Source organism: Magnolia sinica, chromosome 9 (genome assembly GCF_029962835.1).
Source record: "Magnolia sinica isolate HGM2019 chromosome 9, MsV1, whole genome shotgun sequence".
Classification (NCBI taxonomy): Eukaryota; Viridiplantae; Streptophyta; class Magnoliopsida; order Magnoliales; family Magnoliaceae; genus Magnolia; species Magnolia sinica.
In genome coordinates this window covers 52,433,991-52,448,919 of record NC_080581.1, presented here as the reverse complement: position 1 = coordinate 52,448,919, position 14,929 = coordinate 52,433,991, and the positions used below count along the sequence as shown (strand labels likewise).

At 39.4% G+C, this 14,929-nt stretch overlaps 1 protein-coding gene across 4 annotated transcripts in view; it reads left to right on the top strand.

Annotated features, from left to right (window-relative positions):
* The window catches only part of LOC131255436 (uncharacterized), a 73,761-nt gene extending 59,920 nt beyond the window's left edge, over positions 1 to 13,841 (top strand). For 3 of the 4 annotated variants that reach the window (XM_058256146.1, XM_058256147.1, XM_058256144.1), the window contains one exon: positions 13,581 to 13,841. In XM_058256146.1, coding sequence (XP_058112129.1) covers positions 13,581 to 13,628 — 48 coding nt within the window. In that variant the 3' untranslated portion in view covers positions 13,629 to 13,841. The remainder of the gene's footprint in view (positions 1 to 13,580) is intronic. The other variant, XM_058256145.1, reaches the window with a different exon arrangement.
* Positions 13,842 to 14,929: the final 1,088 nt, after the last annotated feature.

Genomic DNA, 14,929 nt, shown 5'->3' with positions numbered 1-14,929 from the left:
TATTCAATGAATCAGCTGAGTTTTGTATAACCTGGATGAATCTGTAAAGTGATAGTGCTAAGAAAAACTGCAATATCGTGCTTATTTATTTAATTTTTTTCCAGGAGGAAATTTATGGTGAGGATAGCTAGTTAGCGTATGGGTTTAAATATGTGGTAGTTGGTTAAGCGAATAGAATATGTTGTCTTGTCTTGTCCTTATGGGTCCACTTGCGTTGTAGTTGGTTAAGTGAATAGAATATGTTGTCCTGTCTTGTCCTCATTAGTAAGTAGGAAGTAGTTGTGCTAGTTTATGAGTCCACTTGCGTTGTAGTTGGTCAAGTGAACATAATATGTTGTCTTGTCTTGTCCTCATTAGTAGGTAGGAAGTAGTTGTGCTAGTTTATGGGTTCACTTGCGTTGTAGTTGGTTAAGTGAATAGAATATGTTGTCTTGTCTTGTCTCATTAGTAGGTAGGAAGTTGTTGAGCTAGTTTATTTTGATTTTCAAATGTGAAATTTGAGGGGAATCCTAGTTACTGTTATGAATCTATTTATAGGCATGGTGTTTGGAGCCATGTTTTAGAATCCAGACCAAACCTCGACCCCCTTTTTTTTTGTCTGCTTGGTTCAAACCGGTCCAATCGCTGGGTCCAACAACCCAATAGTGATTGTTTTTGTACGAGTATGAACAAGAATATTCTGTTAAAAAGGTCTTGTTAGAGTGGAGAAGATGCTTCATCCTTAGATAGAAAAAGGTCAGCCTGTTCACTCCTTCATTCAAACCATTGGAAAAGGTTGGCCTAAACAGCTGGACTGCGTGATCCGGACAGTGCGAGGGGTTCATTCGAGAAGTCGGTCCCAAAGTGACCTGAACCGTTAATTTGGCCTGTTCTGTCCAGACAGGTCCAATCGTCCGGTCTGGTCTGGTCCAAGTTTAACAATGGTTTAGAGTGTTTGTCATGCCATCTGATCTCTACTCTTGTATTGGAGTTCTCGTAGGAGGGTTGCTTGTAGAAGCTCTTACAAACTTTCCTATATATATATATATGCTAGTGTTTCCTTTGATTATGAAGTTTTAAGTTACATTCCTATAAAGTAGAAAAAGATAAGTAGAAAATAAGTTTTGTAAAGTAAGGATTCCAAACAACCTGACAAGGAAGATGGTGATGTGAACAAGAATTAGCATGTTGTCCACCTGCACTCTACCCATGCCCAATTGACCACATGTGCAATGCTCACACGTCCTGGTGTTTGCCACATGTCACACAAGTGTCGTCCAAACATGCACCAAGTGAGTGCCATCGTGGAAGAGTTATCCTAAGGGACTAAAACAGAAAAGAGAAAATGATTTTGTAATAACTCCAAACCAACTTCTGTTCAAAAGAAGAGTGTTGCTTTAAAGATGGATAAGTGTCACGCCCCAGACTCAGTAACCGGACTCACGAGGAACCCGATGGCCGGTTCTGGCTGCAATAGCCTCCGTAGTACCCCATTCTTGGCTCCTGAGGCAGGTTCCAATCCTGACATCCTATAAGGAGGATTTCCATAACAGTATAATCATTTCCAACACGAGCAAACCCAAGATCACAACAAGTATATCTGAAAATAACAAGGTACACATCACAAAATCTACTAAGAATTTGAACTTTTACAAGCTTTCATAAGGTCCAAAAGGACATACATAAGATAATAGAAAAGAGAGAAAAGTCAGCAACACTCGAGTCCTCAAGCTCGACTCTACTCCAAGTTCTGTCGCTACGACGCCTGCCTAGGATCTCCTGCACGCATCAATCGTGCATAAGCTTATAGAAGCTTAGAGGGTGGTGAAAGTGTGTGATAATGGCGCACAGAAGAATAGGAGGTACAGGAAGAGGAACATACTCAATGACAATATCACTAGCCTTGCCAAGACTTATCATGAATATGATGCAATGAGTACTGGGCGCCATACCAAGGCGATGCATGAAGAGGCTTATACAGCCGATGCGAATGCGATGCAAGTAATGCCAGTGCTCATATCCAATCCACATATTAAGTATATTTCCAATCATAAGGAAATCACCAGGGTCCATTACACTGCTAGATGACTATCGCTTTACAGACCCCACACAGTCAAACGAGCATAAGAGACCTCACTACCTGCTTGTGGACAGCCAATCACCAGCAAGCCTTGATGGTAGCGGACCCATTTCACGAGCTGGTCAGACTCAGCCTAGTAATGCTCTCTTACATCAGGCGAGTAAGGCCACACCCATCCAACCGACTATACGACACTGGGAGTCGTGGCCTAACGGTATAAGGCCCTCATGCGCTCATATATTCCACCCGGTCACGACGTTGGAGCAGATCCTTGGTACCATGAAAGTTTTGAAAATTTCACCCATGGGCATCTTATGCACTCGGTATGCACGAGTATCATTTCCGGTGTCCACACAACCAACCATCCACGAGTATCCCTGTGGTATCATCATGAAATGCGATGCCAATGCATGAGTCACACATGCAGATCATGCACCAGCTTCAGACACTCAATGTGCATAAGGGGAGAAACTCCATTCCTCCATGACCACCATACAATGCAATCAATACACAGATGATGCATATGGGTCATAATGATGTAAGTGCGCTACCTGTAGAATATGCAATCCTCCGTCCCAAGGAGGGTCCGGGGGGGGGGGAACGGTCCTAATTAAGGTCCAAGGTGGGCCTTTAACCACCCATAAGGGCCCTATGGGCCTACCTTAGGGCCACCAAGGAGGACATTTAACCTTAACTGGGTCCCAAAAGGTAGCCCGCTATGCATAAAAAGTAAAGTCTAAGGCTCAAGCAGTGAATGACCTAATGGGTTATACACAAAGCCCAACTCATGGGCAATATGGTGGGCCCTCAAGTAAGGTTTGGGCCCAACCATAAAGGTCATAAACCCACATATTGTAGTGGGCCTCATGGGCAGCCCAGTAGTTCAACCATGTGGGCAATTTCACATTTAATACTAGTGAGTTGGGCCTCACTTCTTAGCCCAAGTACAGGGTTAATTTTGGTGGGCAGTCAAGGGCCCAACTACTTACATATTATAGCCCATAAACCCATAACAATAGGTAGAAGAGTATAGGCCCAAAAGTAAATGGGCCTATCTAGAAAGTTTCAGTCCAAAAGGCCTAAAGAACTAGAAACTAACCACATATAATGATCCAATAAAAACCCAACTTGGGTGGGCCTCAGATGAACACTAATTACACCTAAAAATGCTGAAGGAAAAAGGCAAGATAACTGATCAAATCATCCTCAAAATCTGATGGGCCATGCTGCCCCAAAAACAACATTTATGGGCAGCAACATCGGGCCCATTGCTGAATTTCCAGCCCACCTGCTTTCTGGGTTGTTGGAGTTCAGCAATTTAATTAGTTTATGGTATATTTATTTTCTGATGGCCCACACACATCACTGTGGGCCCCACCAGATGAGAGGGGGATGCACAACACATATTACAAGTGGGCCATGCTGCTGGAATACAGGCCCAACAACAGCCCAAGGTAGGGGTGTCCCATGGTGGGTAGTCCTATGGGCCTGAGTATTTGGCCCAAAACTGACTCAAATTTGCAGGCCGCACCACGGTCAGTACAGGGGCCCGATGGCCCTGAAAATTTGTAGGATGTTCCTTCCATGGGTGGGCCACACCTCCACAAAATTTCACGATTTTTAGACGGTCAAAAGTATTTTAATTAATTTAAATAAAACAGACTATCTAGACAATCTAAGTAATCTGGACGTCCCAACGTGGTGGGCCGGTTCAGCCCTTGCCACGGTGTGCACAGGGGTCCATTGACCCTAAAGTTTGGTAGGTGGGTCTTACCATGGGTGGATCACCTCCCTGTAAATTTTCATGATTTTTGATACTCAGAAGTATTTTAATTAATTTAAAGAAAACAGACTGTCCAAAAAATCTATTTAGTGCAGATTTTTGATAGGCCCTGATCTGAGCTTCCAATGGGGTGGATTAAAGGCCTCTAAAATTTGGGAAAAAATAGTTTTTATGTCCCCTCATATATGTACTACAAAGTGGGGTCCACGGATGTGGCCCACCAGTGAAAAATTTATTTTATATTGAAGGAATTCCACACTGATATGCTGCTGGAATAGTGCAGAAATTACAGACTAACCACCTCACTTGGGCCACACCTTTGGGACCTTAGTCAAGGTCAGATGGGGCTGAAATTTGGTATGATCATAGGTGGGACATACACCTACAAGAATCACATATTAAACAGCATCAATCTTCCCACCAAATAACCAGAAATCAGGCCCCAAGGTGACCCAAAAATCTGTCCAGATAGATCTAGACAGCAACAATAGATTGGAAAGAAATAATTATAAACAGTAATAAAAATGGAATTTAACCCCAAGAAATTAGAGGATGGACCACACTAGTGGGCCCCACAAATATCCAACCCATCCCACCATCCAAAATACCTTTGCATGTGCCCCAATTAGTTGAATTTTAGATAGGGTGGGATGCCATGGGCGTCCTCCCTTGTTTGGGTGGCTGGATTTTTGTTAGCTCACATGGTGGGCCACACACCATGATCAGTGATGAAAATAAGGGAAAGGAATAGAAAGAAGGGCAATCTGGCCGTAGGGAAGGGCTCCGCCACTATTGAGCCCTCCCAAGAGTAATCCAACCACACATCATACATCAATATACATCTACAATATGAATCTCACACATGCATGACTAAAAATTAAAATGGATGGTGGGGATACCATTCTCACCATGATCCTAAGGTCTATATGACCTCATCATGCAAAGAAATCAAAGGATCCACCATGATGGGGTCCAAAGAAGGAAAGCCCCATGCATGGGACATGCATGCATAAGGTGGGCCATTTGGCCACACCTATGGGGACGTGTGGGATCTCCACCATTGATTGGTGGGTCCTACACTCTCATCATGAAGAAAATAAGGGATCTACAAAGAAATCAGATTACACCATGAAGAAGCACCCACCTCTTGGATCTCCAAGCTTTTACCACCACTAAGAACCTCAAGCTCTAAGGGTTATGATTTTATGGTCAAGATGGAGTTATGATGGTGAGATGGAGTGGAAATGGGGAAGAAAATGGGCTAGAAAAGAGGGGAGAAGGGGCTGGATGTTTTTGCTAGGAGGAGAAAGAGAAGAGAGTAGAGAGAAATGAGAGGGAGAGGAGAGAAATTGCTAGAAGAGAGAGAGAGAGAGAGAGAGAGAGAGAGAGAGAGAGAGAGAGAGAGTCATCATGAGTTCTCTCCTAGGATAGACAAATCCATCATAATGCTAGGGTGATATAAACAATGCTCATAGACTCATAGACTTAGAGTAGGGATGGGTAGTGTGTGGGTAGTGGGTGGTGTAGAAGATAGGGTTTAGGTAGTGTGTGTGTGGTGTGTTGGAACTTGTGCAAAAAGGGAGTGGGGCCACATGCACTACTCCCAAGTGGGCCACATGATCATGATCAAGGGCTTGAAATGAGATTCATACAACTTATGATCTATACATCAGATGGACGCACAAGACGCGGCGTCGGAATCGCAACGACGAAGCGGATAAGATGGCACAGGTTTCGGATCGATTCGAGTCGGGTCTACATGACCGGACTTAAGGATGACCGCAAACACTAACCGAGGGTCACGGGTCGCCGGGATTCGACCGGTAGGACTGCGAGACCAAGATGAACGAGATGCATACTCACACACACACATGCACACATGCGAATTCGAGTCGGGTCTCACAATAAGTGGAGCGGTTGGAGTTGGTTTCTAAAACCTATATTATTGAATTTTGTCAATTTAACAATATCAATCCAAAATGAATCAATGATTGAAATTAAGGATCTTAAAGATGAGAACAAGCCAAATTAAGGAAAATATTGCTCTCTTAGCATTACAAAAAATGTCACTATTATAAGAAGAAGGCATGCACAAATCCGGCCGTAGAGAAGTTTGTGGTTATATTCTCAAAATCTTTATGGTGGAGAATGACAATGATTGGTGGGTAGACAGTGGTGCCACCAAGCACATCTCATATATGCATTCGCTGCCTATGAAGATGAGGGGGATGGACATGACCTCTTTATAGACAATGCATTATCTATTAAGGTTCTAGAGAGGGGGAGTGAATCTCAAACCCGTGTTCGGTAAACTTCTCACCTCGATGGACATGCTCTTGGCTCTAGATATCCAAAAGTACCTGCTTTTAGCCAGTTCGCTCATCAAACATGGATTCAACATAGTCATTCAATTCAGTAAAGTTGTTATAACAAAAGGTGGGGAATTTGTAGGCAAAGACTATGCCTCTTATGCAATGTTCAATTGAAATATTAGTAATGAAACATTCTCCTTTGTTTATATTGTTGATTCCCTTTTTATGGCATGTGAGTTATCAGCAAGGTATTCTGTAATTGTAACCATGGTGTGCCGTAAAGGCTGTTACGTAAAGGTAACGGTGGCAACCGTTACACATTATGGGGTCGTAACGGCTGTAACAGCCGTTATGGAAAAAATGACTCGTAATTATTGTTAATGACACGTTATGTCCCCTATAAAGGCCATAACAGCCCCGTAATTTTCTATTATGGGGTAGATACAGGTTTTCCATACTTTTTAATCAACATTATGGGGTAAATACATGCTTTTCAGGATTTTTTTTTCAATAAAAAAAGAGGCTGTAACAACTGTTACGGGGGCCAAAACAGCCGTTACGACCCGTATCGTAAAGGTAATGGTGGTGGCCGTTACTGCCACCGTTACCGTTACAGAACACCTTGACTGTAACGGTGGCTATAACGGCCACCACCGTTACCTTTAAGACACACACACCCTCTCTTTCTCTCTCTCTCTCTCTCTATTTTTTTTTTGAAAAACCTACATCAGCTTCCGTCCGTAATGGCCGTTACGACCTTTACGGCCCTGTAACGTGTCTGTTACCTTTACGCAACGGCCTTTACGGCCCTATAATGGCCTTTATGGCAAACCATGGTTACCAATCTCTTAAAAATATTATCAAGTTAGGATTATTTCCATCTAATCTCAACAGGAACTTAATGTCAAACATTTAGTAAATCTAAAATTACTTGTAGCCCTTTTCCTAAGGTAAATAGGAAGAGTGAGACTTTAGGCTTATTACATCGTGATATATGCGAATTAAATGGTAGTTAAACAAGAGCAGGTAAGGTATTAATATCAAGGAATTCAATATCGGTTACGTATCGGCCGATATGTAACGGTAACGGTCCACCCCGTTACGCGATGCGGGGTCGTAACGGGCACCCCCCTAATTCTGTAGGCGTAAGGGCTGTTACGGGGCGTAACGGCCGTTACTGCCCAATAACGGTCATGGCGTAACGGTCGTATAATGACTAGTTTTTTTTTTTTTGCCTTTTTAAGGTCTGATTTTTCACCTTTTTTTTATACTTCTTTCTTCCAAACTCTTCCTAAATCATTATATTGCAATTTTCGACCACTCTTAGCTTGAAATTACAGATAAAAACAACTTATATTAAAGATTTTCTTGATTCGAAGCTCCGTGGGCCATTTTTCAGAAATTCCTCAAAAATAGGTATTTATACTTTTTATTTAATGTGTTGCTGTTTTAATGGTAGAATATGATGTGTTAATTATAATAGAACATATTAATGTCCATTTAATAGATTGTTGTTGTGATTTTATATTTTTTTATAATTTTTTAATTCTATTTACACACTATTTTCGGCCTTTTTTTAAATTTTATTTTAAAATTCGAAAAATCAATTTTTATTCAATGTGTTGCTGTTTTAATAGTAGAATATGATGTGTTAATCATGGTAGAATATGATGTGTTAATCATAGTAGAATATCTTAATATCCATTTTATAGATTGTTGTTGTGATTTTATATTTTTTTATAATTTTTTTTCTATTTACGCACTATTTTCGGCCTTTTTTTTAAAAAAATTCGAAAAATCATTTTTTATTTAATGTATTGCTGTTTTAATGGTAGAATATGATATGTTAATCATAGTAGAACATATTAATGTCCATTTTATAGATTATTATTGTGATTTTATATTTTTTTTATAATTTTTTTCCATTTACGCACTATTTTCGGCCCTTTTTTTTTAAAATTCAAAAAATCATTTTTTATTTAATTTGTTGCTGTTTTAATGGTAGAATATGATGTGTTAATCATAGTAGAACATATTACCGTCCATTTTACAGATTATTATTGTGATTTTATATTTTATTTTATAATTTTTTTCTATTTATGCACTATTTTTGGCCCTTTTTTTAAAAAAAATTCGAAGAATCATTTTTTATTTAATATGTTGCTGTTTTAATGGTAGAATATGATGTGTTAATCATAGTAGAACATATTAATGTCTATTTTTCAGATTATTATTGTGATTTTATATTTTTTTATAATTTTTTTCTATTTACGCATTATTTTCGACCCTTTTTTAAAAAAAAAATTTGAAAAATAATTTTTTATTTGATGTGTTGCTATTTTAATGGTAGAATATGATGTGTTAGTCATAGTAGAACATATTAATGTCCATTTTACAGATTATTGTTGTGATTTTATATTTTGTTATAATTTTTTCTATTTTATTTTTGGCTTTTTTTTTTTTAAAAAAAAAACTCGAAAAATCATTTTTTATTTAATATGTTGCTGTTTTAATGGTAGCATATGATGTGTTAATTATAGTAGAACTATTTAATGTCTATTTTACAGATTATTGTTGTGATTATATATATATATATATTTTTTTTTTTTCTATTTTCGAATTAGTGAATTTATGTTTATATTTTCTTATATTGGATAGGTTTTGGAGCTTCTTAGGGTTTAGAACATAAAATTATCTTTATTGATTAGATTCTTAAGACTGTATATAAATTTACAATAGCGAGTAGACTCACAATCTCACATAGACATAGGTCATATCTAATCTATATCTAGTATCTACCTAAGGAAATGTCTGGGCCTGGCCAACAAGTGAGGATATTGGATGATAACATTGTTAGAAGATTGGTGGTACTAGGCACCAAATGAAGTGCAACTATTGTGATAGACTAGTAACTGGTGGAATTACGCATCTCAAACATTGACACATCGAAAGGGTTAAGTTGCGAATGTACTAGAGTATCGAAAGAGATAATGATTTTAATGCAAGCCAGCTTGGATGAGTCGAAGGATAAATGTATTGCTGGACAAAAGAAGAAAGATGAAATTTTGGATGTGGCTCGACAAGAGGTGTTTGGTCCTGAATATATGAGCATTCGTGATAAAGATATTGATTCTGACGAAGATTCAGATCGGGAATTAACTATAGCTAGGAGAGAGAGAGTTTGCATCTACTTGTGAAGATGAAGAATGTCGCCGCATGTTTGGCACGAGTGGGTCAATACTTGATTTTTTTTTAAGGGGAGGGGGGCGTTAGGTTTGGTTGGTTATGACGTATGTTTGGGAGCCGACGAGAGACATCTTCACGTGATGCCCTTATACATTTGGATGAAGAAATGAGCCTATGAGACCCTCTATTGATCCAATCCTGTTTAGGAAAGAATCAACTAAACAAAAGAAGATAAAACAAATGTGGAGTAGAACTTTCGTTGAGAAGCTAGGTAGGGCAACAGCAAAGTTATTTATACATGCCAACATACCTCCTAACGTGACCAATTCTCCATATTAGCAGGTGGTAATTGATGCAGCAACAGAAGTAGGGTGAATGAATTGAAGCTCCCACGGCTAGGGATATTAGGGGGAAATGGACAGATGCAGAGTATGTGGATGTAAAAGCATACGTGGCTACCTTTAAACCTGTATGGCAGGCCAGAGGATGCACAATCATGTGTGATGGTTGGACTGGCTCAACTAGACGCAGCGTGATCAACTTCATGGTGTACTGCCACTTAGGAACTATAATATACCATAAGTCAATTGATGCCTCAGACGTAACAAAATATTCTAATTATATTACTGGACTAATGGATAAAGTTGTGGATGAGATTGGAGAGGAGAATGTAGTGTAGATTGTGACAGATAATGAAGCATCATATAAGCTTGCAGGACATAAGTTGATGAAAAAGAGACCACACCTTTTTTAATCACCATGTGCTGCCCATTGTATTGATCTTATCTTGGAAGATATTGAGAAGAGGAAGAATGTTAAGGAAATGGTCGAAAGGGCACAACCATAATTAAGTAGTCGCTATAATGAGGAAGTTCATGAAAAGACGAGAGTTGTTAAGGCCTGCGGCGACGAGATTCGTAACAAACTTTATAGCATTAGAGAGTTTATACCAGCATAGGGGAGAGTTGAGTGAGATGTTTGCTTCCCAAGATTGGCTTAACACAAAACATGGGCAGAAGACATCAGTGACACTAGTTGAAGTTGCGAACACCATACAGGACAATAAATATTGGAAGAGAGTCAAGTCGATCTTAAAGATGATGGAGCCACTAATGAGGGTACTCTGTCTTGTTGAAACCGACAAAGCACCTACCATGGGCTTCCTATACGATGCCATGGATAAGGCAAAGTTGGCAATTCAACGTGATTGTAGAAGCTGGGAGTCTTATTATTATTTTTATTTAGAAATAAGCTGGGAGTCTTATTGGAGGATGATCGACAAGAGATGGACAAGACAACTCCATCACGATCTTCATGTAGCAGGTTACTACCTAAATCCTAGGTACAGATATGTCCAATCATTTGTTGCGAATAATGAAGTTTGTATCGGGCTAAAAAATGTGATAAAGAGATTAAAGCCTGACTTAGATATGCAAGTAAAGGCGCTGAATGAATTAGATATATTTGAAAATCGCCTGAGTAGCTTTGGAGATGCTCTTGCACAACATGCAGTATCTAGGTTGCAACTAACCAAATGGTGGATGAATTTCGGAGATAGTATGAAGGCTGTCCAAAAAATTGCAATAAAAGTTTTGAGCCAGACAACATCTTCTAGCTGCAAAAGGAATTGAAGTTGTTTTGCGCTTATTCATTCAAAGAATAGGAATAGATTGCAGACTAGGACATTGGATAGACTTGTCTTCATGCACTATAATATGAAACTAAGGATGCGACGACATCATAGGAGCATTACAGCCGCCGATGACACTGAATACTATCCAATAAACTTGGACAATATTTATGATGAGGATGACCCACTTCTACCTTGGTTGGAAACAAGGGAAAAGCAAATTGAAGAGGAAAGTGAAGAATTGGAAATTGATGACCCACTAATACGCACAGCACAACAAGAAAGTTGTGCAGCTGTGTTGGACCCAGTAAGAGGGGCGGCTTTTATGCCAAGTACGGCTCAAGATCAACAAAAGAATACGAGCAGTGGTAGCGTGACCGTGTCGGATGATGGTGAAGATGACGCCCCTGCTCCTGGTGCTGGCACTTCTGGTGTTGCTCAGCACACCATATAGCCATCTACAGATCGTGATGCCGATGAACATCAACAAGGTAGTACACGAGGTCGGACTTATGAGTGTACTGAGTCACGATACAGCCAGCAGGAGGAGGGTAAGTATAAGTGGTGCACTGGGTCCGGGAGGTCCGGAACATCAGCAGGCTCATGGTCCTGGTTATTATGATGGATATTCTTATGGCCAATTGGATTATGATTATAGTTATACTGAGCCTGTTCCATCACATTCATGTTGGACTAGTCCTCCCGATTCATAATCCAAGTTACTCATCACAGACACACTCTCAATCTCAAGATTCTCAACAGCCTGAGTACGGGCACCAATGTGGCTATTCAACGGGCACTGGTGGATATCTTTACTTGGGGTCGGAGTCGTTGCCTAGTCAGGATCAGTCATCCTCTAGTTTCGTTGATCTAGTATTTCTCTCTGGCACTGGATATTATGGATATGCAACACTTCCACCTATTGGACAACCTTAGCCTGACGATGATGATGATGATGATGATGTGAAGGTCGAGCAACTACAAAAAAATAGATTTTCATTTTGGTAGTGACTTGTGATTGTAAGTATATATTTGTATTAAGGTAAGTATTTGCAGCAGACAACAGTATTATTGCAAGCAGCCAAGCACACACTTGATACTGTCGAACTTGTATATCAGACACTATTTTTTAAAAAAAAAAAATATTCTTGACTTGAGGATGACAGGTCACAGGACAAGAATCACGGTCACAGTCACAGGTATGTTAAATTGTTAATAACTTAATATAGAATAAATTATGAAAAATCATTGCGAACAGCTACACATGTAAGATATTTTCATATTACATTCATTTTAATATATCTATCATTGATAGTAAATAGTTAGAAAATTAATTATATGAGTTTTGCAGTCAAATCCAGGTTGTCTGGTTCATAAATTCATTAGACAGTCCGATACAACTTCTCACCAAAAAGTAGACCGTTACACCACCATAAACATGTTCCAACTTATAAATGAATGCATATTTGGAATGCTTAGAATATTTCGGATTTAATCCATATTTTTTCATATTTTTTTGGTAAAAAAATAATAATTTTGCACCGTTACGGGCCGTTATGCCCCCGTATCGCCATTACACCCCAGTATCCATATAGGTAACAGTGGGCACCGTTACGCTTACCGATACCGATACGGATTACCTTGATTAATATTATATTACCTTTATAGAAAATTACTTTAGGTAACCCTAGTATATCTACTCTCTTAAGGATGGAGTCAGAGAAAAGTTCAAATTAGGTTGTGCCACCAAAAAGTGCTTTAAGGGTTCAAATTAGGATCAATGCAAGGGCTTTTTGGTCATCTTACTAGCTGCTACTGCAGAAAGAAAAAGAAAAAGGAACTTCTGAACTTATTGCAAACAAAATAAAATAAACACGACTCGTGGATGCTCTCGGTATCCACATATCTGTGCTTCATCCCACCAAACTGGTATTTCAAGCACAGAGTTCATCAGTCTCTAATGTTACATTGATGGTACATCTTCATCTTCCGCTAGCCCAATGACTCCATTAAACATTGAGGAACTATTTCAAGTATCGGTTGATGTGAATGATACTTGCTCTGCAATATTGGCCTCATACAGCACTGCACCCCCATTGATATGATGAGAAGAAAAGGGTCACCCTCTGTATATCGTCAATGCTAATCATTAATTTCTAGTCCTAGCACCAGGGAGATGACCCTGTCAAATTGTCTAATGAGTACTGGGTCTTTCAAGAAGGAATTCTGGCTATTGACTAGGACCATATTCTAGTACGAAACCCTACTAGGTTTTGTTGGGGATTCGACTTTGGTTTACTTGGTACTTAAGTGAGATTAGCTAGATGAAAATTGTGTAGTAGTTTCATCTCTTGGATGAACCTTTACTTCTGCAATATTGACTGTTCTGTATTCTATGCATGATGATTGGTAGAATTTGTCTATGTTCATGCTATTATCTTCACTAGGGGGAGAGTTACAAACTCACATCCATTCATTTATTTTCAATGGATTGTTGGTTGTGTACTCCATATATACTTCTAACATTGTTAAGAGTCTCGTGACAATTAGTAATTCATGGTTCTTTGTTTACTATTGAAGAGCAACTAATTGGTTTCTTCTTGCATTCAGTGGAATCGGATGGTCCACATGGGCAGAGAACTGCCGTTGTTTGCTTAAAGGACCGTCCTACGCCACAGAAGTATCCCCGCCATCCTGGTATACCTGCAAAGTCACCATTGTAAAGAAACCAAGATTGCAACCAAGATTTCCCAATTCGCTGTATGTTTGATTGCCCCATTTATTTAATTTTGTACTTTTTGACTCCTATCATGACCCTACCGATGTTCAACATTGATGATATGAAAGCACTTGAGAATGGTAGTGCTCGTATGTATGGGCCTCTCCCATGTAGCACCTGGGTAACTGGAAATTCAAGTGTGCAGTTTTTTTTTTTTTTTTTAACAAATAACTAAAATATTAAAGAAAAGAAAGAAAAAGATAAATAGGAACAGCAGGTTTGCAGCCAGAAAGCAAAATGAATTACATGAGGCAAGCTGTCCACCAAACAAAAATGGGGGCTCGAAACCCCTCGCAAGCAAATCATTGACATCAATGGTTTCTCTAGTAATAGAATAAATCTACATTTTTTCTTTTTTAAATGGATGAGGACTCTTCCTGAAGAATTTCTCTCCTTTGTGAAGGTGGAAGCTTTAGAAGATCCGAGAAAAATATAGATGTTCACACCACCTTCTTGATGTGTTTGTGATAATGGGGAACTAATTATAACAACATTCCACAAAGTTTGTTGTTCCTTGGTTTATGAATGACAAACATTTATAATCCTTATCTTCGTCTAATATTGCTGGAAAATTAAGGGGTTGTTTGGATGCTAGTAAGTTTTTTAAGTTGCATGTCACTTTCACTTGAAAGAGACTTTCAACTATAAGTCACAGGAACTGACTTCTCATCCCAGCCCCATGAAGTTTCCCGGTAGTTTTCTATGACTTATAGTTGAATTTCCTCCCCTAAAACTTAGGGTAACTACTTATAGAAATTACAAGCATCTAAACGACCCAAAAAGAAGAAATCTCTCAATACTAACAAATTAACTTGTAGATGTAAGCAAAAGAATTAAGGGGATTGAGGCTGTCTCCTTTGACTCTAGCAATTGCCGAATATATATATATAGGAAAAGGTACTATGTGCTCGACCTCATGAGTCCGTCCCATGAGGTGGAGCTGTGTGGGCCCCACCGTGATGCGTTTCGAACATCTACCCCATCAGTCAGAAGCACCATTCCATCGTGGGCCTAGGTCTCAAAAATCAAGTCAATCCGTGACTTGTGTGGGCCACACCACATACAGAAGTGGATGGGCCTAGGTCTCAAAAATCAAGTCAATCCGTGACTTGTGTGGGCCACACCACATACAGAAGTGGAGGGGCCGTGCACCATTAAAACATTCATAAGCGTTTTTTGG